Raw genomic sequence first — 27,269 nt, forward strand, 5'->3', positions numbered from 1 at the left:
CGTGATGGAGTTTTGCCATCTTCTGGGCATGGAGTAAGGGTCACTGCGTGTGTATGTGAGGGGGGAGGTATTTGGGAATTTCCTCCATTTTGCAGGGGGGTTGGACTGGATGACCCTAGGGGTACCTTCCACCCCTGTGATTCTATGATACTAAGCCAAGTCGGGCTGTTGGTTCATCTAGCTCAATACTGATTATTCTAACTGGCAGGACCTCAGAGTGAGAAAAGCCGTTCCTACCACTTGTTATTCGAGATCCTTTAGAGTGGAGATGCCAGTGACTTAACTTGAAACTTGCTGCATGCAAAGCAGGTGCCTTATTATTGAGTGACAGCTCCTTCTGTTAGCAGTCAAACCCTATTCTCACGCTAATAGGGAGGTTTATGAATATGGCTGTATCATAAACCTCTATCCTCAAGTACTTCAAGCGCAGAAACATTGCCTGGCAAGTCAGAAGGGACCCCGACTCAGCTGGAGTTGGAAAATTACCAGAATGTGAATCATAGGCGAGGTTGACTAGCTGCTCCACACCCCAGAGATGGGCAAAGATTTAATGACAAAAACGGACTTCCTGCAGTTCCTGAGTTAATCTCATCCACACCCTTATGAGCTTCCCCCTTCCTCTTACCTAATCAAGGTTACTCAGGGATCTGATAGACCTTCCTATCTAGCAATCACAGATCATCAACCATTTTTCTTACCTTTAGTAACACCCAGAAAGGTATAATCAAGCCTTTCCCATTTATTGTCTCACCTCTGGAGATGTCCATTAAGCTATTGTTTTTGGGCAGAAGATGCGACACTGTCTCAGAGTACATTTCCATAGTATAACTGGACTGTCCTGCAATGTGTGTGTGTGTGTGTGTGTGTGTGTGTGTGTGTGTGTATGTGTATCCTGGTACCCTATGCACACCCTCAGGCATGTGACTAAGCCTTCTTCTTCTTCCTGCTGTGAAGCACTGGTCACTCAGCTGCTACTGTCCACAGACGTCCTCTATCTTCCAGACTGGTAAATATCGCCCGATCCTGTATATCGCCCGATCCTTCCTCTTCATCCCTGTTTCCCACTTAACTCTGTGAGTATGCTGTGTCTGGTTTCCTGTGTATTTGCTCTTATTGTCCGTTTAATAAAACCATTCCTGTTGAACACTCATAGGGTTCGTTCAGAGAGTTCTCTAAGGGGATGATCCTGGTATACATTGGCAGAGAGGTCCTTAGTAACCCCCTCTTGCTGTGTCTCCTTGAATGTTAATTTCCCCAAGTCACAAGGAGAACTCCCATTTGGGTACCACTTCCTTGCTAGCATCTTCTCCATAATGGCACCCTGATGATGGAGCTCTCTCCCTAAAGACCTGACTCCCGACTCATCGATCCTTAGATACCCATAACTACTCTGGCGTATTGTGCACAAGCTTTGAACTGTTCCATAAGATTTTTTATACTGATGCTGTCCTTTGGACTCATTTTATTGTGACTTGTTGACCTTTATGGAGGATACAGTTAGCTTCTTTAGTTAGATATTCTTCAAACTGAGATAGACTTCAAACTGAAAGATGGAACGTGAATATTTCAAAGAAATCAATACTGCAGGATCTTTGTTGGTGGGAGGTTGTTGTGCTTCTCTCTGTGTTCAGAGTCGCATTGACCGCCCCCATCCGCAGCCTTGTCAATAGTAGACAAAAGCCTACTGTGAGCAATGGGCTGAGCTGCAAGAATGGATTGTCCAAATTGTGCCTGTTTGAGGCCTAAATTGGCCCTCTGTGAAGCTCAGGAGCTCTCCAGAGCCCTCCCAGCAGCACTCCCGCACTCCGCAGTGGGCTGAATCGGGCCTGTTTGGGGCTGAAATTGGTCTGCTGTGAAGCACAGGAGCACTCCAGGCCCTGCATGACAATGTCGCGTTGCCTCAGCAGAGCTCCCATGCTCTGCAGTGGGCCAAATTTGGCCCCCAAATGGAATGATGTTATCACACACGCCTGTTCCCCCACCTTTCCCCTCCTACTGGCCAGATAAGTGGTGGTGGGGGGAAAAGGGTGGGAGTGGGGGATCCCCCACCCACACCGGTGGAATGGCAATCCCACCTGTGCTCCCAGCTCCTTGCTTTTAGCTCCAAGCTCCAGTCTATGCTCTCAAATCTAGCAAGTCATGCTAGTGGCCTTTCTTCAGAGGTTCCCAGACGTAGTCAGCATGCAGAGTACAGGACAGCTGGTCCCAAACTATTTAAAACATTAAAGGTCGAACACAGATCCTTGAAATGGGTGGTATGGAAACAATTTGGGAGCCTGTGTAGATAGACCAAGACTGGAATGATATAATTCCTATGACCCTAATAGTCATTCCTGTGCATTAGCCCCAAGCTACACGCGATGCCAGGGATCAGAGGCTTTGCCTCCAAATATGCCATATTAATGGAAACAGCAGTTGCATGTTGGGTGATATGGATTGGGTCCATGGCACTGCTATCACCAAAAACTGGATTTGTCACTGGAAATGAAACATCTAGTCAGCATGATCAATGATCGGGAGTTATGCGATGAAGAAATTTAGCCTTAGGACTAGCGAACTCTCTCTTAGGAAATTATAGACATGTATAAAGCATGGGGCGAGCTGACTACGGGAAGGAATGCCATTTGCCTGGAGGAGCTTGCTTAAGCTTTCCTGTGAAATCCAGCCATAGATAGTGATGACTTCTAGGCACACTTTCATACAGGAGTAAATGCACCATCACTCGATCAAAGTCATTTTTGTTCTACCTCCAGCTGTTCAAAAGATATTACCACCTGGGTGATGGTGGAGTGACGTCACGTAGTATTGCCTGGCACACTCCAACCTTCTAGATCACTCCTGGATTTTAATTCCTGTTGCTTGATCCCAGAATCCTATATTTTGCTTTGCTTTTCCTGGAGTCTCCTGAAGCCTCCTTTTCAACGGTATGCCTGCTTTCTGGTTATGCAATGTGCAGTGCATTGTGTACTCAGACATTAGGGATGTTGGTAAATGATGAGTGTGTGGCCCTACCTTAGCTGGGGGAGCAGGAATTAAGAGGATATTGCGGCTGAAAGAGTAAATTGGTCTTTCCTAATGGTATGACTCTTCGTAAGTGATTTTAAACCGTATGTCACTGTGTGTTACAAAATAAGTGTAAGTGTCCCATAGCAAGAGTGCAAAAAGCAGAACTTTTATTCTCCAGAAGAAGGGCAATTTCTTCCTCCTCCCTGGACCTCACAACTTTTGCCAGTCTGTCTGACAAGGTTAGTCACTGCATAATTCCTCACCCACCCACCTGCTTGTGCTTCCTTATTGTAGGTACAGGTAAGTTGCTCTACCTGGTTTCCAGAGGGCCACGTAAGAGAGCAGCAGGCACAGAAGCAGGATAGATTAAAGAAGACAAACTCGCAGTGAGAAGAAAACAGTTGGGCTGGGTGTAACAGGAAAAAGGCAAGGAAGGGGAAAACCGTATTGAAGTTGCAACGCGAGCAGAGAAAGGAATACGCAACAGTTGCTCAAGGAAGAGAGCGAGAGCGGGTTGAGAACAGAGACTCCATTGGCGGTGCTGAGAAGGAGGCCACTATGGACCACCCTGATGGTGAGAAGCCCCAAGGAGGTGTCCCTGCTGCACAGAACCCACCACCCTACTCTGAAAAACAGCCCTACAATGTCTCTGCTCAGCAACTACCTCCTGACGGGTCAGCAAACCCGGCCATGATGCCTCAATACCAGCCCTTCATGCAGCTTCCACCGCACACAACCTACATTGTCCCTGTTCAACCCACCCATGAACCAGATTACCTGGGATATTCCATCTTCACCACGCTCTGTTGTTGCCTGCCTCTGGGAATTGCAGCCCTGGTTTACTCGATACGGGTGAGTCCTTTCTTGATAGGAAAGGGGAGACATGATGACACTGTGACAGAAAAGATACTGGTTTGACCTTTAGCTCTTGTGGTTTTCAGTATCTCCCAGTCTGATCAGATTCCAGTCTTTCAATCTAAACTTTTCTAACCAGGTCCTTCTTTGCGTCCAGTCATTTGTGGAAGCATGTATGGCCTCTGCTAGATGCAGGTTCTTTTGGCTTGCAGTCCTGAATTATGGAAGTCCATTCTGCAGAATGTTAATTCCATCCCATCCCTGTTTGTGTTTTTTCTTTGCCAAATGATCTGCCTCCTGTTGTGGTTTGTTTTGGTCCAAGTTTTATTTTTGAGCATTGCCTGCCGGCTTTAATTTTTGCAAACCATTTTGGGGATAATCTTTTTTTTAAATTGAAAAGTGACTTCAAATTGCTTAGTGAAGACATTTCCAAGGAAGGTAGGCAGTCGCTTCAACAGAGAACAAGGATATGGAGCTAGCTGGAGTATGCTGTTGCTTGAAGACCAATAGAGTTGTGTTGGAGTGCCGCTACCACTGGACTCTAGTAATAAATGGCTGCATTGGTGCTTATTTTGCTTGGGTGATGTGGAGTCAATTACAAGTAGGAGAATTATGACCAATTCTTGCTTCCCTTCCCCTCATTGGATAAGGAGGTACTTCAAGAATGCAGGAACAACAATGAAGAAAACCTTCTCCATGGCACTCATTTTGGGCCAGACTCCCCTCCCTGTCTGCCAAGTTCCAAAAGTGCTCACAGGGTCAACAAAACTTGATATTCCTGCTGTATCATATCCCCCATTAGCAATCTTTTATCTACACTGAAAAGCCACATTACCTTAGTCTTTTCCTCTGAAGCAGCCGTGTGTGTGTGTGTGATTTCTGTGCTGGAAATGGGGTCTCAGTACAAGTTGCCCCTAGATTGCTGTATAAGTGTGTACTGAGAAATCCTGTTGCAGACTTCTCACGTGACAGGTCGCTGGGCCCTGATGCTAAGGACAGAAAGGTGAATAATAGAGACAGGACGGCTGCCATGAAAATCAGCAGCCTGACAGTTCTGTCTCCCCCAGAGCATGCCACAAAACCGAACAAGTGGCACCACGATGCTTTGCAATTCGCTAGGCCTGCTGCAATTCATTAGCTCTCCTGCAGTTTTAAGGGAACACAAAACATACTAAAGCCCCAAGTTTAGACATTTTGTCTTGCTGTATATTACGGAAATGAAGAGAATTGTTATCATGCACTTCATCAGGCAGGACTGGGTTTTACCTTGCATTTTTGGGCTGGCTGGAGTGTGCATCGGAGCATGTGCCAAATGCAGACAAATGTATTTGTCTGCAGTGACTGAAGACAGTTTGGTGTAGTGGTTAAGAGCAGCAGGACTCTAATCTGGAGAACTTGGTTTGATTCCCCACTCCTCTGCTTGAAGCCAGCTGGGTGACATTGGGTCAGTCCCAGCTCTCTCAGAGCACTCTCAGCCCCACGCAGCTCACAGGGTGATTGTTGTGGGGATAATAATAACATACTTTGTAAACTACTCTGAGTAGCTGTTAAGTTGTCCTGAAGACAAATGTTGTTGTTGTTGTTGTTGTTGTTATAATATCAGGAAACTCCAAACCTTCTCCCCACTTGAGGTGACTTTCTGTCACTCAACTGGTGCTTTCAGAAGATCCTTTCCAGGGAAATGTATTTTTCCTTTTCTTTTTTACTTCATTGTTGACTTTCTTGGGTGTGGTTCCATTTATAGGCTCTGGGATGTAATAAATGCAACAGCAGTCTCCTGGCTGGAAATGATCGCAGAGAGGGTGTGGGGTTGTAGTTGTGCATCTACCACTAGGTTCAATCCCCGGTCTTTCCAGTTAAAAGGACAAGCCGGTAGGTGACGTGAAAGACTTCTGCCTGAGATCTTGAAGAGCCACTGGCAGTATGAGAAGACAATACTGGCCGTGATTGATTGAAGATCTGATTCAGTAGTGACTGCAGTGTCCTCTTCGAATCAGCAACTTTGGCAGTAACCGATCTACACAGCTCTTGGTTTAAGATCCAAGAGCCACTGTTAGTGCGTTTGGATTATGTCCGTGTCCATATATTGTTACGAAGTGTATTTTGTTATTGAATATGTTCCTTGACCATGTCCTTCAGTTCCTAAAAGATTCTTTGTAGGTCAACATAATGTTCCACCACAGTTTAGAAACACCTCCTTCCGCATGCCAGAGATCTCTTTCAGTTGCATATTTTCACTTAATCGTTTTCTCACTTATCCTTCCTCCTCAGACACGAGATGCCAACCGTGTTGGGAATGGTGCTGAAGCTCGGAAGAAGTCCAGGATGGCGCAGATCCTAGCCCACACGTCACTTGGCGTGGGGATTGTGTTCATTATTGTATACATTGTCTTTATGGTGGTGATTTATAGTCGTTAGTATCCTTGAGGACACTCACAAAGTGTTTGTCTGCTAAAGCATTTCTTCTTTTCCCCTTGTTAATTAAAAGTTTGTTTTTAATTGTGACCATTACAAAAATGTTATTCCAATCTGACTCTATATTGATGTTAAATGAAGAGGTTTCATGCCATTTAAGAGACATTGGGGATGTATTATCAATAGACAATGAATTAGCAATGTAAAATATAAACCCACTTGACATTTTCACCAGAATGTTTTGTGGCCTTGCGGTACAGGATTTGAGTGTTGCAACGCAGTTTATCCGCTTGTGACCAATTACTGTTACAAAAGAGGAAAATAATTTTAAAAGACCTGTAATCACACCGCTAAAACATTTGCAATGTAAAAGGAACAAACGCTTAATAAAATAATCAGACACAGAGCAGCTTATCAACTGTTTGAAAAGATGGTACCTGGAACCCTTCCCACATTTTGCACTTTGAATTAATAATGGAAATAACTTCACATAGACTAGGAAGAATATCATTTGAGATATCTGAGAAGCTTCCACAAAGGTTGTCATTATCAATAAACATTCAAAATGTCACCTGAGCTGAAATTCCGAACTATTTATTTTAATGAGTTAATTGTCTCTTATTGAGGTGTGGAAAGCAAGGGATCTTCAAAGCTGAAAGATGGCTCTAATTGTAGTGTATGTGCTGCTAAAGTGAGCACCAAAGATGAAGAACTGGTGTCTCATGCAGAACCCAGCCTGTCATTTACAGTCACCTACGAAGGACCTTTACCTTCAGAATTGAGGTGGGCCCCCACTGGCTGATCACATGGCACTGCCTGATAGTTATTAAAGTCATTATCTTTATCCATTTATCCTTGACCTTTTCTCATGGCTGAAGATGGCTTGCAAATTCAAAAAATATACAAAATACAATAACCCCCCCAACCCTATGCCAAGTCAGCATATTGATCCCTCTAGCTCAGTATTGGCCATTCTAATTGGCAGTGGCTTTCAACAACCTCATACCCTGGAAATCTAGTTGGTGCTACTGGACCCCAATCTTGTTCTTCTGCTATGGACCAAGATGGCTACCCACCTGAAACTACCTTTTGCTATTGGAGACCCTTCTAAGTGGAGGTGTCAAGGACTGAGTCTTGGAGTTTCGTCATGTAACACAGATTCATTTCCACTGAGTTACAGCTCATTTCTTGAAACCAAAAGAGGGAACATAAATAATTCAAAGGAATCAGTACTGCAGGATCTTTATTGGGGGGAGGTTGTTGTGCTTCTCTCTGTGTGCAGGGCCACATTGACCATCCCCTCCTGCAACCTTGTCAATAGGAGACAAAAGCCACTGTGAGTGATGGATGGACCTGCAAGAATGGATTTTCCATTGCAGTAACTTATTTAATCCCATTAATTTATAGGGAATAAAATAAAGGGCTTACTTTCCCTCCCTGCCTCTGGTTGAGTCTTGTAATTACTCCCACCCCAACTTTATTCCAGACTGTAACTTGTTCACTTTGTTCCAAAGGATTCATCATAATGCAGAAAGTGGGTTACAAAGGTAGGTCGAATCCACATTACTCCTTTTTCAACGCTTCCCCCCCCACCTTTTCTCCGCATTCCCGAGTGCCGGTCACATTACCTGATCCACGACACGCATTTCTTTTGCATTTATCTCGGATCTTCAGCCGCTAGTTTCTTGCGGGAGTTTCACGGTGGACGTAAACACCTACAAGCGAAATTTACGCGCCATTTTTTTAAACCACCCCCATTCAAGTCTCCCCTGCCATTCCCTGCATCCCCATTGGCTGATTCTATTATCAACTGCTCCGTAGTATGTTAACACCTGTTTCTCATTTTTCCTTTCATTCCGTGGGAATCAAAACTCAGATGTCTTTGAAATCCTACCTGGTTGACAGTAATATCTTTTTTTGGGCAATCAATCCTGATACCGTCCTCACACAGCTCCCTGTTTTTTTTCATTTTTTTATTTTTCTATAGTTTAATGTGATAGCAAAATTACGAAGTATAAATAAAGATCACATAGCAGTACAGGTATCATGCTTCCTGCCTTTCCCCATGTATACTCAATCCCCTATGACACTTCACAGTAGCTCAAATACTGTTTGGGATGATGTTCTTTCATGTGGAAAGTCCTTTCAAAAGTTTTAATTCTCTCTTAGCAGAGCTTCACTTTTACGCATTACTGATGAATAAAATACATTTTATTTATTTCCTGCAAGATTCTCCCTATCGATCTTTCAAAATTAAGTATCCTAGATTATTGACGGTGCTTGAGTTGATAGATGGTTGCAAAGAGAGGGAGGGTTACACACGTCTGGGAATATAGGTTCTCCGTCAATGTCCCGATGAATTAAGGCATTGGCTTCTATATAGTTTAATATCGTTATTCCAAAGATTCGTTCACGTGATATAGCGCTTTGATGATATTTCCTTATATGGTAAAATCGAAATAACGGAAAAGTGCGCTCAAAAAATAAAAAAAAATGGGCGGGAAAATAAGGTCCTGCCCACAAAAGCAGTTTTTCAAGTGGCCGTGTGACTGGAGGATCGCATGAGAAAGATGGATTGGAAGCATGAATGTGAACGAAGAGGATAAATGTGCGGATTGGAGGCAAACGGAAGATATCCATTAAACATGCGGGTAATGGGTGAATGGGGATTAGACCGTAGAAAACAATGCAAGAAAAGGAAAGTGATACATACAAGGAACACTGCAATAGATGACAGTCCTGTCTCTTATAAAACCTTGGGGAAGAGCCTTTGGCTTAGGGGAGGAGCATTTGCTTTGCATACTGAAGGTCCCAAGCAGGGTTCCCACCAATGTGCGCTCCTGCGCTATGGCGCAGGAATTGTCACAACTCAGCTAACAGCTGAGAAGCCCTGATTCACGGCAGGCACTGGGCACTGGAGGAGGAGCCGCAGCAGGCGCCCGCACAGCCTTTCCCAGGCCCCTCGCTGGGCTCTGGAGGAAGAGCCATGGCAGGCGCCCTCATGGCATTTCCCAGGCCTGTCACCGGGCTCTGGAAGAAGAGCCATGGCGGGCGCCAGCGTGGCCTTTCCCAGGCCCATTGCCGGGTGTGGAAGAGGAGCCACGGTGGGCATCTGCAAGGCCTTTCGCTGGCCCGTCGAGCATCCTCTCTGGCCCGGTGCTGGAGGAGAAGGCAGCGGCAGCAGTGGCAGGCACCCATGCGATTTCTCACCAGCCCACCGAGCAGCCTCTCTGGCCCAGCGCGGGTGCTGGAGGAGGAGGAGGAGGAGGAGATGGTGGTGGTATTTCACACTCCTATGTTTGCCAGCTCCAGGTAGGGAAATACTCTTTTTGTGTGTGTGTGTAAATTCATGACTAAGGAAATCTATTTTACATGCATACAAAAAACTGACTCCCTAGCCACAAAGACTTGCATGGCAAGGAAAATTTATGGCAGAGCTAGGGTCTGAATCTGGAAATGTTACAGGGGCTGGTACGACAGGCTGTCCTCTAGTTAAATTACTCTGTGGGGAGCTGAGGCCTCAGTTTTACCAGTTCTGTTGTACATCAATGGCATTCTGCTTATATCTTCAGGGGAGAATAGATCATGGCAGTACAGTGTAATAAAACAGAATGGCAAGCAAGGAGAAGGCAGGACTTCAGTGCTGACTTTATGCTTTATGACTTGATTTCATTTCAGAGATTCCATGACCAGAACTCACAAAGAGAAAAGGAAAGAGTTTTAAAGCCATGAAGCCTCTGCGGTGACTAAAGGCCAGTTCTAGGCTGTTCCAATGAGCAGCTCTCAGCTGGAAGCTAAATAGGTGCTCCCCCTGCAACCTCAGCCAGCTTTCTTCTTCTTTCTGCAGACCTGGCCACAGAAGAAACAGGAAATGCCAATAGACAGAGCAGAGGTAGAGGGAGGGATGACTTCACATCACATTCTGTTTAGGATTTGCTTGTGGGCAAAGAGGAACCCTTACTGAAGCTCATCTGCCTGATGTTGCCCAAAATGCAAAGAAAACTCTGGCAATACACTGATGCATGTGGAAAGAAATGGTGTCTGAGCCATTCACAGGCATGCTTCACAACACCTTTTTATATAAAACATAGAAGGGAATAGCAAGAGAGTGAGTGCATTGAGGGGCTGGATGATGCACAATTCTTCTTCTCTGTAGATTCAGAGGAGTTAGCTGTGTTAGTCTGTAGTTGCAAAATAGTAAAGAGTCCAGTAGCATCTTTAACCCACTTTATTGAGGTAAAAGCTTTTGAGAACCACATGCCTAAGTGGGTGTCATCAGCATATTGATGGCACCCAATACCAATGCCTCAGACAACCTAAATCAAAAGTCTTTTAATCAAATGGATTCCGGTTTTCAAAAAGGCACGCTCACAACTTGCAAGTTGCTGCTCACAAATTGGATTTCTGGCTCACAACACTGCACCACTTAGAGGGAACATTGGTCCCTAGTACCTTTCCCAGCAGAATTTCTGCTTTCTGGCTGTACAATGTGCAGTACATTGTGTACTCAGACATTAGGGACATTGGTCAATATGTGTGTAGTCCTACCCTAGCTGGGGGAGAAGGAAATAAAGGAATATTGTGGTTGGAAGAGTAATTTGGTCTTTCTGAAAGGTATGATTCTTTGATTTGTAAGCAAGATTTGTATTATTTGTAAGCAAGATTAAACTGCATGCCACTGTGTGTTGCAAAATAGGCATGTCCCATAGCAAGAGTGCAAAAAGCAGAACTTCCATTCTCTGGTGGAAAGACATAACAAGAGTGCAAAAAGCAGAACTTCCATTCTCTGCTGGAAAGACATAACAAGAGTGGAAAAAGCAGAACTTCCATTCTCTGCTGGAAAGACATAACAAGAGTGGAAAAAGCAGAACTCCCATTCTCTGCTGGAAAGACATAACAAGAGTGGAAAAAGCAGAACTTCCATTCTCTGCTGGAAAGACAATTTCTTCCTCCTCCCTGGACCTCTCACACCTTTTGTCAATCTGTCTGTCAAGGTTATTCATTACATAGTTCCTCATCCATCCATCTGCTCGTTCTTCCTTATTGCAGGCACAGGTAAGTTGCTGTACCCGGTTTCTCTTCTACATAAGAGAGTAACTGGCACAGAAGCAGGGGAGATCAAAGAAGACAAACCTGCGGCCAGAAGAAGTGAGTTTGGCTGGGCGTGACAGGAAAAAGGCAAGGAGGGAGGAAACCATATTGAAGCTGCAGATTAAGCAGAGTATGAAATGTGCAACAGTTGCTCAGTGAAGAGAGTGAGAGTGGATTGAGAACAAAGACTCCACTTGCAACGGTGAGAAGGAGGCCACTTCGCTATGGATGACCCGAATGATGAGAAGACCCAAGGAAGTGTCCCTGCTGCACAGGACCCACCACCCTACTCTGACGAACAGCCCTACAATGTCTCTGTTCTGAAGCAACCACCTCATGATGGGCCAGCAAACCCGGCCACGATGCCGCAGTACCAGCCCCTCATCCAACCACAGCAGCACAACATTGTCATTGTCCCTGTTCAACCCACCAATGAACCAGATTACCTGGGATATTCCATCTTCACCATGCTTTGTTGTTGCCTGCCTCTGGGAATCGCAGCCCTGGTTTACTCGATACGGGTGAGTCCTTTCTTGATAGGGAAGGGGAAACATCACACTGTGACAAAAAAGAAGGGAGATAAAGGGCTCAGTTCAAATATGCTGGTTTGTTAAGGCCTTTAACTCCATTGGTATCTCCTGGTCTGATCCCATCCTAGTCTATAGATCTGAGCTTTTCTAACCAGGTCCTTCTTTGTGTCCAGTCTACTTTAGCAGTAATAGGCTGGGATTCATCAGATAACAAGTACCTGATACAGTTTGATTCTGCTATGATAGCCAAATTATGTGCCACTTGCTACATAACCCAAAAAGATCGCGTAAATGCTCTTACATTTGCTAATGGATGAGGTTGCAAGTGTCCCTTTTGGGTATTTTAACACTTTCATGTGTATTACCTACCCTTTTATCTGTACATAGTTTATGGTATAATTTTTAGCTAGTTTTTTATCTTTTGTTATTATCTATTTTATCTCTTTTATGGCCTTTCGACTTTTAGAGACATGTTATACGGGCACAGTGCTGTAAGAATAAACTTGAACTTGAAGTTGTGTCCAGTCATTTGTGGAAGCAAGCTTGGCCTTTGTTTGATGCAGGTTCTTTTGGCTTGCAGCCTTGATTTACAGAATTCCCTTCTGCAGAATATTAATTCAACCCCATCCCTGTTTGTGTTTTTCTTGCAACAAATGATTTGCCTTCGGCTGTAATTTTTTTGATCCAAGCTTTATTTTTGACCATTGTCTGCCAGCTTTTTTGGAAATTAGTTTGGAGATAATTTTTTTTTTAATTGAAAAGTGACCTCAAAGTGCTTAGTAAAGACAATTCAAAGAGTGCATCCACCACTGGACTCTAGAACTAAATTGCTGCGTTGGTGTTTATATTGCTTGGGTGATGTGAAGTCATCTGCAAGTAGGAGAAAATACATCCCAATAGGACAAGTGACAACCGTCTCCAGCTTGTGACCATTTGGCAATTGGATTGATTCAGACATTTCTGTGATCCAGTGCAGAATAACATTTTCCATCTGGCATTAAACATTAAAGAGATCTCCAATATGGTGGGGATCCCCTTTTGGTGCCTGAGGGCTCTGTTACTTATTTTTTTTAATATAATTTTTAAAATAAGAGTTCTTATTGAAAAGCTTTTCTGAGTAAATAAAAAATATCAATTAAAAAAAAGAAAAAAAGAGAGAGAAAAATAAGATAAAAAGAAAAAGCAATTGAAATTAGGAATACGTACCAATTTTCTTTGTGAAAAGATATACACGTATTCTATAGTAGAGGATAACTTAGCTCTTAGTTAACCCTAAATGACTATCAGTGAAATCCACTCTACTTCACTCTAATCCCATTGATTTTAATGGGCTTAGACTGGAGTAAGTCTGCTTTGGATTGCCCTGTATCTCTCCTTTTCCTCTAAAACATATTCTTCAATTCCTAGTCATCAGTTCCTTTCTCTCTGTTTCCCTCAAAAAGTCAATAAGGGGCTTCCAGGTAATAATATATTTGTCCAATGACTTTTCCCTAATTAGAGATGTAAGTTTGGCCATCTAAACACGTTACTAACTGATGTGTTTCCTGGTGCCCATTTGCTTCTTTCCTGAACCTCAGAGTCAATTCTGGCTTTCTTCCCTCTCATTGGATAAGGAGGTAATTCAGAAGAGCCCAGGAGCACCAATGATGACAATCTCCTTCATGGTGTCCATTTTGGCACAATGAGGGGCCACATTTTGGCCCCTCCCTGTTTGAAAACTTTCAAAAGTGCTCATCATGGGTACCCAATCTTGCTGTATCATATCCCCCATTAGCAATCTTTTATCTGTCCCTCAAATCCACACCACACCAGTCTTTTTTCCCTGAAGCAGCTGTGTGTGTGTGTAATTTCTGTGTTGGGAATGGTGCCTCGGTACAAGTTGCCCCTAGATTATTGTATAAGTATGTGCTGGGAAATTCAGTTGCAGACCTCCCACTTCACAGGTAGGTGGGCGCTGATGCTAAGGACAGAAAGATGTATAATAGGGACAGGATGGCTGCCATAAAAAGCAGCATCTCAACCGTTCAATTGAAAGCGGTTAGCCCGGCCTCCGCCATTTTAGCAGCAGTTTAACACATGGCTGCTTGTGATATTAAAAATGTCCAGGCCTCTTGGGTTTAAAATGGCTGCTGTAATGCCACCAGAGAGCCCCTGTCGTTGCCAGATCCTTCCCTGGAGAACCAGGCATGTAAGGAATGCTGCGTTGGAATGCAGAGGTATCATGATGCGACTGGTCTCGCTGCCCACCCCAGCCCCACTGGTGCCCAGTGCAATACAGGCCTTGCAGAGTCACCCCCACTTAGCACATTCCTGTCCCTCCTTCTGCGATGAGCTCTCCTGTCCATGATTGAGGAGCTAATCAAACGACATTCATAAGTATAGACAGTCGTTCCTGGCACATTGTATCCCCTCCCTAAAAACACTTAACCTAGCTCAGGTGTGCTTCATCAGGAAGACTGCCCTTTTTGTGCAGTGCTGGAACTAGTTTTGCATCTGCTTTCACACACCCTGGCAGCCATCAGTCAAAGTACTCAAATCCTTTGTTACACCCAGGAACCGACCACTGGACTCTTTGTCCTAACTGCCAGGAGGACTCTCCTCCACCTCAGGGCATATTTTTCCTATAAAGGTCGAGACCTGGCCTCATTCAAATCGTGCAAGCTTCCTGGCTTCTCCCTTAGGGTCACTTCCCTAAGCTTTTTGCTTTCCGGTAACACTGTCTCCCCCTCAGAAGGCAACGCAACTGAATGTGTAATGTAGCATCACAGTACGTTGCATTTTCCAAGGCCTCCTGCAATTCATTGACTCTGGCCTGCAGTTTAAAGAGGAACACAAAACATACTAATGTTACCTGAATTGGTCTCCCTGCAAATAAGAGAATTTGGGGGGCATTAGCGGCAAGGAAGACACCAGATTTTCCACCAATTTTTATGGAGTCCCTTGCCCAAGAAAGCAGATGAGGCTGGTGCTTTTAGGTTCAAAGAGTAATCTTTTATCAAAAGAGGAAAAACACACGAACACACAGGAGTAAATAATAAAACGGTTGCACACACGCAGAGTCCTAGGAAGCTAGTCAGAAGTTGGCTGAGGGGAAGTATAACTCCCTATCCTGGAGAGTAGTCCAGTCCATGGAGGAAGAGAATAGCTTCAAACATCTAGCATCCTTGGCCAAGAGAGTGAGAGGCTTAGAGTAACCTCAAGGGAGCAACACTTTGGCTCCAATCAGTGTGCACTACTCGATTTGAATGGGGCAAGGGTCCCTATGCTTATAGGGCAAGGCTTGCCTTGAGGCAGGAGTGCCCTCCCAACCGTTGGAACAAAGACTCCAATGGTCAGTTCCTGGGAGTAACAAAGGTTTGATTAATGTATTGTCGAAGGCTTTCACGGCCGGAGAACGATGGTTGTTGTGGGTTTTCTGGGCTGTATTGCCGTGGTCTTGGCATTGTAGTTCCTGACGTTTCGCCAGCAGCTGTGGCTGGCATCTTCAGAGGTGTAGCACCAAAAGACGGAGATCTCTCAGTGTCACAGTGTGGAAAAGGTGTAGGTCATTTGTAAAAAAGATGTAGGTCAATGACCTACATCTTTTCCACACTCTGACACTGAGAGATCTCCGTCTTTTGGTGCTACACCTCTGAAGATGCCAGCCACAGCTGCTGGCGAAACGTCAGGAACTACAATGCCAAGACCACAGCAATACAGCCCGGAAAACCCACAACAACCAAAGGTTTGATTACCTTGATTGCTTGGCGCTGGGGTGGGACAAAAGAGTAAGATGTTGCTCTCCTTTTTATTTATAAAGGGATGTTTGCAAATTGCTGTCCCCGGAGCTGAGTTGATGGATTTAGCAGGGGAATGTACCTTTTCCCAGGAACGAATTATAAAGCTTATGAGTGCTATTTGAGTTCTCCTCAATCATGGGCTGGGGATCTCATCACGGAAGGAGGGGAAAGGAATGTGCTAAGTAGGATGACACTGTGAGATCTTTCTTGCTCTGGCTCCACCCAGAGCTGAGAAGAAAGTAAACAATTCACCGCTGGTCACTCTGCATTTATATTTGGCATTCCATTTATGCCTGGATCTCCTGAGCGGGACTCAGTAGAGCCAGTTTGGTATAGTAGAGCGTGGGACTCTAATCTGGAGAGCCAGGTTTGATTCCTCACTCCTCCACTTGAAGCCAGCTGGGTGACCTTGGGCTAGTCACAGCTCTCTCAGCCCCACCCACCTCACAGGGTGTTTTGTTGTGGGGATAATAATGGCGTGCTTTGTAAACTGCTCTGAGTGGGCATTAAGTTGTCCTGAAGTTGTCCTGAAGGGTGGTATATAAATCAAATGTTGTTGTTGTTATTCAGTAATTGCTAGCTGGAATTCCCGTTTGCAAACCAAACTGCATTTAATCCAGGGGCCTTGTGATTCTTACATCACAGGCAGCTATTAAATAGCTATTAAACATGGTGGAGGCCAGGCTGACTGCTTACACTAAGGCCCCAAGTTTAGACAATGTGTTCCACTGTTTATTATCGAAAAGAACGGTTATCGTGCATTTGATCAGGTGGGACTGGGGGGTTTTACCCAGCATTTTTGGGCTGGCGGGAATGCGCATCACAGCACATGCCAAAGGCCCTCCACTGCATCTGTCTGTAGTGACTGAGGCTGAAGGACCTATCAGGAGACTCGGAACCTTCTTCATATGAGAGGTTTGTCTTTCTAGCTCTCCACTGGTGCTTTTCAGGAAATCCTTTGACAGGGAAATGTTTTTTTTCCTTTCATTTTTTACTTGGTTGTTGACTTTCCTGGGGTTGGTTCCATTTATAGGCTGTGGGATGTAATAAATGCAACAGCAGTCTCCTGGCTGGAACTAATCGCAGAGAGGGTGTGGTTTTGTAGTTGTGCATCTACCACTAGGTTCAATCCCCGGTCTTTCCAGTTAAAAGGACAAGCTGGGAGGTGACATGAAAGACTTCTGCCTGAGATCTTGGAGAGCCACTGGCAGTATGAGAAGACAATACTGACCGTGATAGATTGATGATCTGATTCACGATCAGCAACTTTGGCACTAAGGAATCTACACAGCTCCTGGTTTAAGATCCAAGAGCCACTGTTAGTGCTTTTGGAATATGCCTACGTACATATATTGTTACGAAGTGTATTTTGTTATTGAATATTTTCTATGATCATGTCCTTCAGTTCCTAAAAGATTCTGGCCGAAAAGATTCACTACCAACCTGGTTCTGTAACGTTGTGAAACGTTGCGCAAAAACCGTTGAAGATAGCATCTTCTCACAAGAGTTTTGCGCGACATCGCGAGAGTTTTGCACCACATTGTGCAAAACTCTCCCGAGAAGACGCTATCTTCCATGGTTTTTGCGTGACGTTTTGCAACGTTATGGAAGCAGGTTAGTAGTGTGAAAACGGCCTCTTTGTTGCTCAACATAATGTTCCACCACAGTTTAGAAACACTTCCTTCCACATGCCAGAAATCTCTTTCAGTTGCGTATTTTCACTTAATCGTTTTCTCACTTATCCTTCCTCCTCAGACACGAGATGCCAACCGTGCAGGGAATGGTGCTGAAGCTCGGAAGAAGTCCAAGATGGCGCAGATCTTAGCCCACATGTCACTTTGCATGGGGATTGTGTTCATCATTGTATACATTGTCTTGAATGTGATAATAATTAGAAGATATTAGCATTGTTGAGGACACTCACAAAGTGTTTGTCTGCTAAAGCATTTCCCCTTTCCCCCTTGTTAATTAAAAGTTTGCTTTTAATTGTGACCATTACAAAAATGTTATTCCAAGTCTGACTCTATATTGATGTTAAATGAAGAGATTTCATGTAATTAAAAGAGACATTGGGGATGTACCATCAATAGGCAATGACTTTGTAAGGTAAAATGTAAGCACACTTGACATATTCGCCAGAATATTTTGTGGCCTTGTGGTACGTAATTTGAGTGTTGCAAGGCGGTTCATCAGCTTGTGACCAGTTATTGTTACAGAAGAGGAAAACAATTTTTTAAATTTTTTAAAAACTTTTTTCAATAACAACAAAAGGGAAGATATTCAATAGCAAAATAAAATATTGTACAAAGATTTTTAGCGTTACATTATCACAAGGATTCTACATCTAAAAGCAATTATCGTTAGAACTATGAAAAATAATAATTTGGAAAATGTCACCAACACGGCTTAACATTTACGTAAGCAGTCGTCTACCCTCCCTCCTGCTGAAATTGCCCACCCCTCCCTCCATCCTTAACAAACCTTCCCTCCCTAACCTCCTCCTCCCCCTACAAAGAGAAATACACATTGCTAGATTCACAAATAGAGTGTTATGCACTAAACAAAAAAAGAAGAATTACAGTTAAGATTAAATCACTTGATCATGTTATTTAAACAGCTCTCTATACCTTGTGGGTATATACCCCACTCAGGTACTTGGTATCACTTACCAAGGTAGAAGAGCCGTAATTCTTCCTGGAGCTCAACCTGAAATAACATAATGCTTAACTTTTCCCACCCCTAAACCCTAATCAGTAAACTGGAACACTGTATTTGTTAGAATATATACAGAGGCTTATATGCAGAAAAGGTAGAATTATAAACAGGATACAATGAGGAAAATGACTATTAAGTATGCCTGATTGGAATTTTACTACCCTTTTGGGGGGTAGGAGGCTGAGATCTTTTCCTTTTAGGAGATATAGTCTCTGGGTCTATGGGTATCTCCAGACTGATATTCTTCAGCAGGGTCAAACCTGATTCTTGGTCTTCTGCCAGATAAGTGTTCCCTTTGTGTGTGACTCGGAGCTTTGTAAAGCTTGACCATCTGTATTCAATTCGTGCTTCTCTAAGAGTTCCTGTGATCAGTTTAAGTTCTCTTCTTTTGGTGAAGATTTGTTTCGGCAGATCAACAAAGACAGCAATATAAGACCCATTATAAGTAAGTGAGTTCTGTTGTCTGGCCATTTCTAAGATCTTTCTTCTTGAACTCCCGTCTGAAAAAGTTGCTAAAATGTCCCTGGGGCTTTTCCTTCGTGGATTATTTGGCAAACCAAGCCGATGTGCTGTGGTAATTAGAGGGGCAATATGATCTCTGAGGCTTAGAATTTTTGTTAGCCATTTATTCAAGAAAGCTGCAGGATCTTCATTTATTGCTTCATTTTCTTCAATCCCTCTAAATTTAAGATGAATCTTGGGATTTGAAAGTTCTAGGGATTGAATTTTGCTTTTCATTAAGTCATTGTCCTTTCGCAAGGCTTGGATTTCGTTTTGCAATGAAGTACTCAGATCCATTGCACAATCGGCTTTATGAATGGCTCTAGTAATGCCCATTTTTATATCTGAGATCTGGTCAGTTAAATTTGTAATTTTATACAAGATTCGTTGCTCCATTCTTTGCACCAACAAGGGCAGATTAGTTTCAGACAAAGGTTTACCTGTTGCATTTGCCTCAGATGCCATTTTGAGTGCTTCTTCTCCAGCCTTGTTTTGAGTCTCAGGCTGCAATGGCACGGGGAAGTAATCCTGGAGCTTTTTAGCTGACTTTCCATTTGCATTTTTCTTTTCTGCATTGTGCTTGCCCATTATTTGAGCGTTCTTGCTTAAATGAGTTGCTTTCTTATACTAATTGGCTTGAGGGGGGAGCAGAGCTCAGGTTTCTGCGACTGTCTTCATCTGAAGCAGTGCCACGCCCCCCCAAGGAAAATAATTTGAAAAGGCCTGTAGTCTCACCACTAAAACATTTGAAATATAAAAGGAACAAACACTAAATAAAGTAATTAGATACAGAGCAGCTTATCAACTGTTTGAAAAGATGGTACCTGGAACCCTTCCCACATTTTGCACTTTGAATGGAAATAACTTCACACAGGCTAGGAAGAATATTATGTGATATATCTGAGAAGCTTCCACAAAGGTTGTCATTATCATTAAACATCTTTCAAAATGTCACCTGAGCTGAAATTCCAAACTATTTTAATGTGTTAATTGTCTCTTATTGAGGTGTGGAAAGCAAGGGATCTTCAAAGCTGAAAGATGGCTCTAATTGTAGTGTATGTGCTGCTAAAGTGAGCACCAAAGATGAAGAACTGGTGTCTCATGCAGAACCCAGCCTGTCATTTACAGTCACCTACGAAGGATCTTTACCTTCAGAATTGCGGTGGGCCCCCACTGGCTGATCACATGACACTGCCTGATAGTTATTAAAATCATTATCTTTATCCATTTATCCATGACCTTTTCCCATGGCTGAAAATGGCTTGCAAATTCAAAAAATATACAAAATACAATAACCCCCCAACCCTATGCCAAGTCAGCATATTGATCCCTCTAGCTCAGTATTGGCCATTCTAATTGGCAGTGGCTTTCAACAATCTCATACCCTGGAAATCTAGTTGGTGCTACTGGACCCCAATATTGTTCTTCTGCTATGGACCAAGATGGCTACCCACCTGAAACTACCTTTTGCTATTGGAGACCCTTCTAAGTGGAGGTGTCAAGGACTGAGTCTTGGAGTTTCGTCATGTAACACAGATTCATTTCCACTGAGTTACAGCTCATTCCTTGGCAGAATCTTCTCCATAACAGCATCCTGACAATGGAACTTCTCCTTGAAGACCTCCTCCTTTATCAGTCTTTTGTTTTGCTGTCAAGTCACATCTAGCAACTGGGGATCATCAACCATTTTTCTTACCTTTAGTAATGCTCAGGAAAGTGTAATCAAGCCTTTCCCAAATTATTGTCTCATCTCTGGAGACAGCCATTAAGCTATTGTTTTGGGGCAGATGACGTGATCCTGCCCCAGGTACATTCGACAGTATAACTGGACTGTCACGCCATGTGTGTGAATGTGTGTGTGTTTGTATGTATATCCTGGGATCCTATGCACACACTCATGCATGTGTAAGAGCCTTCTCCTTCTTCCTGCTGTGAAGCAATGGTCACTAAGCCATTACTCTCTACAAACATCATCTATCTCCTAGACTGGAAAACATTGGCTGATCCTGTACTCCTTTTCCTCTTCCTCCATGTTTCCTAGTTAACTCTGTGTGTGTGCTGTGTGTGGTTTCCTGTGTTTGCTATTGCTACTCATTTAATAAAACCGTTCCTGTTGAACACCCATAGGGTTCGTTCAGAGAGTTCTCTAAGGGAACCACCCTGGTATACATTGGTGGAGAGATCCCTTCTCACCACCTCTCACTGAGTCTCCTTGAATGCTAATTCCCCCAAGTCACAAGGAGACCCCCCCATTTGGGTACCACTTCCTTGCCAGCATCTTCTCTACAATAGCATCCTGATGACGGAGCTTTCTGATGCTGTCAGAGAGCATACTGATGCTGTCCATTGGACTCATTTTATTGTGACTTGTTGGCCTTTATGGAGGCTACAATCAGCTTCTTTAGTTATCTACCTGGGATGTTCTTGAAGTGAAAGAGGGAACATAAATATTTCAATGGAATCAATACTGCAGGATCTTTATTGAGGGGAGTTTGTTGTGCTTCTCTCTGTGTGCAGGGCCGCATTGACCATCCCCTCCTGCAACCTTGTCAATAGGAGACAAAAGCCCACTGTGAGCAATGGACGGTCCTGCAAGAATGGACTTTCCATTGCAGTAACTTATTTAATCCCATTAATTTATAGGGAATAAAATAAAGGGCTTACTTTCCCTCCCTGCCTCTGGTTGAGCATTGTAATTACTCCCACCCCAACTTTATTCCAGACTGTAACTTGTTCACTTTGTTCCAAAGGATTCATCATAATGCAGAAAGTGGGTTACAAAGGTAGAAAACAATGCAAGAAAAGGAAGGTGATACATACAAGGAACACTACAATAGATGACAGTCCTATCTCGTATAAACCTTGGGGAAGGGCCTATGGCTTAGTGGAGGAGCATTTGCTTTGTATGTCAAAGGTCCCACTCCCAAGTACCTTTTTCTGCAGTATATCTGTTTTCTGGCTGTACAATGTGCAGTACATTGTGTACTCAGACATTAGGGACATTGGTAAATGAATGTGTGGCCCTACCCTAGCTGGGGGAGAAGAAAGGAAATGAATATTGTGGTTGGAAGAGTAATTTAGTCTTTCTGAAAGGTATGATTCTTTGATTTGGAAGCAAGATTTGTATGATTTGTCATTAAACTGCATGCCATTGTGTGTTGCAAAATAAGTGTGTGTCCAATTGCAAGAGTGGAAAAAGCAGAACTTCCATTCTCTGGTGGGAAGGCAATTTCTTCCTCCTCCCTGGACCTCTCACACCTTTTGTCAATCTGTCTCTCAAGGTTATTCATTACATAGTTCCTCATCCATCCATCTGCTTGTTCTTCCTTATTGCAGGCACAGGTAAGTTGCTGTACCCGGTTTCTCTTCTACATAAGAGAGTAGAGGGCACAGAAGCAGGAGAGCTAGAAGAAGACAAACCTGCGGCCAGAAGAAGAGAGTTTGGCTGGGCATGACAGGAAAAAGGCAAGGAGGGAGGAAACCATATTGAAGCTGCAGATTAAGCAGAGTATGAAATGTGCAACAGTTGCTCAGTGAAGAGAGTGAGAGTGGATTGAGAACAAAGACTCCACTTGCAACGGTGAGAAGGAGGCCACTTCGCTATGGATGACCCGAATGATGAGAAGACCCAAGGAAGTGTCCCTGCTGCACAGGACCCACCACCCTACTCTGACGAACAGCCCTACAATGTCTCTGTTCTGAAGCAACCACCTCATGATGGGCCAGCAAACCCGGCCACGATGCTGCAGTACCAGCCCCTCATCCAACCACAGCAGCACAACATTGTCATTGTCCCTGTTCAACCCACCAATGAACCAGATTACCTGGCATATTCCATCTTCACCATGCTCTGTTGTTGCCTGCCTCTGGGAATTGCAGCCCTGGTTTACTCTATACAGGTGAGTCCTTTCTTGATAGGGAAGGGGAGGTATCACTGTGACAGAAAAACAGGCAGATAAAGGGCCCAGTTCAAATATGCTGGGTTGACCTGCTAAGGCCTTTAACTCCCTTGGTTTTCAGTATCTCCCAGTCTCATCCCATTCTAGTCTTGAGATCCAAGCTTTTCTAATCAGTTCCTTCTTTGTGTCCAGCCATTTGTGGAAGCAAGTTTTGTCTCTGCTAGATGCAGGTTCTTTTGGCTTGCAGCCTTGAATTATGGAATTGCCTTCTGCAGAATATTAATTCAGCCCCATCCCTGTTTGTGTTTTACCTTTGCCAAATGATCTGCCTCCTGCTGTGGTTTCTTTTGGTCCAAGTTCTATTTTTTACCATTGTCTGCTGGCTTTTTTGCAAACCATTTTGAGGATAATCTTTTTTTTAAACGAAACGTGACCTCAAATCGCTTAGTAAAGACAATTCAAAGAAAGATATGCAGTTGGTTCAGCAGAGAACAAGGATATGGAGCTAGCGGAAATCTGCTGTTGCTTGAGTTGGGTTGGAGTACAGCCATCGCTGGACTTTAGAACTAAATGGCTGTGCTGGTGTTTATTTTACTTGGATGATGCAAGTAGGAGAAAATATGATCATATAAAAATCTGGGCCAAGTGGCAACTGTCCCCAGGTATTGACCATTTGGCGATTGGATTGATTTGGACTTTTCTTTGATCCATTTGGATTTTTCTTTGATCAACATTCTCAACATGTTGATAATGTTTTCCATCTGGCAGAACATTAGAATCATCTCCAATACGGTGGGGATCCCCTTATGGTGACTGTGGGCTCCCTTACTTACTTTTTTAAAAATTAAAAAAAATTACGAGATTTTTTATTGGAAGGTTTTTTCCAATTTTTTTAAAAAAACAACTGAAAAAAGAGAAAAAAAGAAAAAGGATAGGAAAAAAGAGGGGAAAAATAAGATAAAAAGTAAAAGCAATTGAAATTAGGAATAAGTACCAATTTTCTCTGTGAAAATTCAATAGTATAGTAAAACCTAGCACTTAGAGCAGAACCACAAGTGACAAAAGGCAGAGGTTGGACACTTGTCAGCTTCCCTTAAGTTTTGATGGGAAATGTAGGCAGCTTGGCAGAATGTTGGACAAGTGACAGTTGAAAAGTCCATTGGACAGCAGTCAGAGAGTCAAGCTGCAAGACCAGGACGCCTACATTTCCCATCAAAACTTGAGGGAAGCTGACAAGTGTCCAATCTGTGCCTTTTGTCACTTGTAGTTCTGCTCTGAGTTAACCCTAAATGACTATCTCTCCTTTTCCTCTAAAACATATTTCTTCCGTTCCTAGTCATCAATTCATTTCTGTTTCCCAAAAAAAGTCAATAAGGGTCTTCCCTTATTGTCCAATGACTTTCCCCTAATCAAAGACATAAGTTTGGCCATCTCAGCATGTTACTTACTGATGTGTTTCCTGGTGCTCGTTTGCTTCTTTCCCCAACCTCAGAGTCAATCCTGGCATTCCTCCCACTCTTTGGATAAGGAAGTAGTTCAGAAGAGCCCAGGAAGAACACCAATGATGACAGTCTCCTCCATAGCACCCATTTTGGCCCCTCCCTGTTTGCAAACTTTCAAAAGTGTTCATGGGGTTAACAAGATTGGGTACCCCTGCTGTATCATACCCCCCATTAGCAATCCTTTATCTGTTGTCAGGGCTTGCCACCGCTGCCACTGGGCATGGCACTGGGCAGTCTGCTCCTGACATCATAGGGGGGCCAGGGATGCTGCAGGACCCTGCTCTGTGGAAGGAGGGGCAGTATACCTCACCCAGACTCCCTCTCAGTCCACTCGCTGGCCTGCTCAACCTGGCCTGCTTGCCCCCTGTGTCCTTCTTCATCCCCTCTTTCCAGAACTCTCCTCCAAACCTCCACTATTGCATTGCACCGCTCTCACGCCACATCATCACTCCTTACTCACATCCACCACCCCAGGGCTCTTCCCAGCCAGCTTTTATAGGGCTTCCTTCTACTGTCCCACCCCTCTTCCAGCCTGGTCTTGGGCTGCACCAAGCAGTTGCAGCTGGGGTAGCTGATCTGGTCCCACTGACCAGCACCAGCTGTGCCTTGTTCCCTGGCTGCCCAGCCTCCCTGCCTTGGCTGATTGCTGAAGGCCTGTCCAGCTGCAGTTCCCTGGCTAGCAGCCCGGCCTCCCTGGCTGAGCTGATGGCTGAAGGTGGGTCCAGCTGCGGCTCCTTGGCTGGTTGCCCAGGGCTTCCTGCAGAGTGCCTCCAATAGCCCCACCTGGAGTGGCTTGGCTTTTGGCAACTCCTGGGCCAGGCTACTATTTTCTAGCTGGGGCGTGGCTTTGGGTTGTTGGGGCTGCTGCTGCTTCTCCTCCTCAGGTAAGGCCTTTGGGTGGGTGACTGCTGGGCCCCCAATCCCTCTGCCCTTGCCCCCTTCCGCCTTGCTTAGCCCCCTTTCCTTCCCTAGGGAAGTGGGACTCGCTGGCCTCTCTCTGTCTCCCCCTGCCTCCTGAGGCCCTGGGCCTTTGCCCCTTGTCCCTGGCACTGACAGGTTCTGGCCCCATTTGCCCATGGGAGGGGTTGGCCTGCTGTCCCCTGGCTGCCCCCTCTGCCTGCCAGTCAGACCGGTTGACCTGCTGTCTGCTGGCTGACCAGTTGGCCTGCTGGCTGCTGGCTGACCAGTTGGCCTGCTGGCTGCTGGCTGACCAGTTGGCCTGCTGGCTGCTGGCTGCCCCCTCTGTATGCCCGTCAGACTGGTTGACCTGCTGTTCTCTCCTACCAAGTCTGGGGGCTGGGACCCAGACCCCGGACATCTGTATCCAAAAGCCACACCGCACCAGTCTTTTTTCCCTGAAGCAGCTATGTGTATGTGTGATTTCTGTGCTGGAAATGGCGTCTCAGTACAAATTGCCCCTAGGTTGCTGTATAGGTACGTGCTGGGAAATCCAACTGCAGACCTTCTGCTTCACAGGTAGCTGGGCGCTGAGGCTAAGGACAGAACAGTGCATAATAGAGATAGGCCATGGAAAGCAGCAGCTGGACAATTCTGCCTTTTCCACAGCATGCCACACAACCGAAGATGTAATGTGGCATCACAGTGTTTTGCATGTCTCAAGGCCTCCTGCGATTCATTGGCTCTCCTGCAAATTTAAGGGAACACAAAACACACTAAAGCTCCAAGTTTAGACAATTTGTCCCACTCAATATTATCAAAAAGAAGATAATGCTTATCATACATTTGATAAGGCGGGACTGAGGTTTTACTCGGCATTTTTGGGCTGGCTGGAGTGCGCTTCAGAGCATGTGCCAAATGCTCTCTCCTGCATTTGTCTGCAGTGACTGAGGCTGAAGGACATAACAGGGAAATGTTTTTTCTTTCTTTCATTTTTTACCTGGTTGTTGACTTTCCTGAGGTTGGTTCTATTTATAGGCTGTGGGATGTAATAAATGCAACAGCAGTCTCCTGGCTGGAACTGATCGCAGAGCGGGTGTGGTTTTGTAGTTGTGCATCTACCACTAGGTTCAATCCCCGGTCTTTCCAGTTAAAAGGACAAGCCGGGAGTGACATGAAAGATTTCTGCCTGAGATCTTGGAGAGCCACTGGCAGTATGAGAAGACAATACTGGCCGTGATTGATTGAAGATCTGATTCACGATCAGCAACTTTGGCACTAATGGATCTACACAGCTCCTGGTTTAAGATCCAAGAGCCATGGTTAGTGCTTTTGGAATATGCCTATGTACTTATATTGCTACGAAGTGTATTTTGTTATTGAATATTTTCTATGAACATGTCCTTCAGTTCCTAAAAGATTCTTTGTGGGTCAACATAATGTTCCACCACAGTTTAGAAACACCTCCTTCTGCATGCCAGAGATCTCTTTCAGTTGCATATTTTCACTTAATCGTTTTCTCACTTATCCTTCCTCCTCAGACACGAGATGCCAACCATGCTGGGAACAGTGCTGAAGCTCGGAAGAAGTCCAGGATGGCACAGATCCTAGCCCACACGGCACTTGGCGTGGGGATTGTATTGATCATTGTAGGCATTGTCTTGAGGGTGATAATAATTAAAAACGATTAGCATTGTTGAGGACACTCACAAAGTGTTTGTCTGCTAAAGCACTTCCCCTTTCCCCCCTTGTTAATTAAAAGTTTGTTTTTGTGACCATTACAAAAATGTTATTCCAAGTCTGACTCTATATTGATGTTAAATGAAGAGATTTCATGTAATTAAAAGAGACATTGGGGATGTACCATCAATAGACAATGACTTAGTAAGGTAAAATGCAAGCACACTTGACACATTCACCAGAATATTTTGTGGCCTTGTGGTACGTAATTTGAGTGTTGCAAGGCAGTTCATGTGACTAGTTATTGTTACAGAAGAGGAAAATAATTTTAAAAGACCTGTAGCCACACCACTAAAACATTTGAAAGGTAAAAGGAGCAAAGGCATAATAAAATAATCA

At 44.3% G+C, this 27,269-nt stretch overlaps 3 protein-coding genes across 5 annotated transcripts; all 3 read left to right on the top strand.

Annotated features, from left to right (window-relative positions):
* Window positions 1-16: 16 nt before the first annotated feature.
* Window positions 17-6,838, top strand: LOC129343471 (trafficking regulator of GLUT4 1-like). 2 transcript variants are annotated; one of them, XM_054999674.1, is made up of 3 exons: window positions 17-1,073; window positions 3,301-3,858; window positions 6,133-6,838. In XM_054999674.1, the coding sequence occupies exons 2-3, from the start codon at window positions 3,565-3,567 to the stop codon at window positions 6,277-6,279; spliced, it is 441 nt and encodes a 146-aa protein (XP_054855649.1). In that variant the 5' UTR covers window positions 17-1,073; window positions 3,301-3,564; the 3' UTR covers window positions 6,280-6,838. The 2 variants fall into 2 exon arrangements, with proteins under 2 accessions (XP_054855649.1, XP_054855648.1); XM_054999673.1 differs by lacking the exon at window positions 17-1,073 and having other exon boundaries at window positions 3,012-3,858.
* A 4,616-nt stretch (window positions 6,839-11,454) lies between these two features.
* On the top strand, window positions 11,455-17,892 carry LOC129343388 (synapse differentiation-inducing gene protein 1-like). The gene is made up of 2 exons (XM_054999571.1): window positions 11,455-11,888; window positions 17,432-17,892. The coding sequence occupies exons 1-2, from the start codon at window positions 11,592-11,594 to the stop codon at window positions 17,579-17,581; spliced, it is 447 nt and encodes a 148-aa protein (XP_054855546.1). The 5' UTR covers window positions 11,455-11,591; the 3' UTR covers window positions 17,582-17,892.
* Window positions 17,893-21,896: 4,004 nt separating this feature from the next.
* LOC129343389 (synapse differentiation-inducing gene protein 1-like) lies at window positions 21,897-26,967 on the top strand. 2 transcript variants are annotated; one of them, XM_054999572.1, is made up of 3 exons: window positions 21,897-21,985; window positions 22,229-22,791; window positions 26,732-26,967. In XM_054999572.1, exons 2-3 carry the CDS (start codon window positions 22,495-22,497, stop codon window positions 26,879-26,881), a joined length of 447 nt encoding a protein of 148 aa, XP_054855547.1. In that variant the 5' UTR covers window positions 21,897-21,985; window positions 22,229-22,494; the 3' UTR covers window positions 26,882-26,967. The 2 variants fall into 2 exon arrangements, 1 of the variants encoding a protein (XP_054855547.1); XR_008598292.1 differs by lacking the exons at window positions 21,897-21,985; window positions 22,229-22,791 and adding an exon at window positions 26,283-26,512 and having other exon boundaries at window positions 26,732-26,819.
* The last annotated feature ends 302 nt before the right edge of the window (window positions 26,968-27,269 follow it).

The sequence above is a fragment of the Eublepharis macularius genome, chromosome 15, assembly GCF_028583425.1.
Source record: "Eublepharis macularius isolate TG4126 chromosome 15, MPM_Emac_v1.0, whole genome shotgun sequence".
Lineage (NCBI taxonomy): Eukaryota > Metazoa > Chordata > Lepidosauria > Squamata > Eublepharidae > Eublepharis > Eublepharis macularius.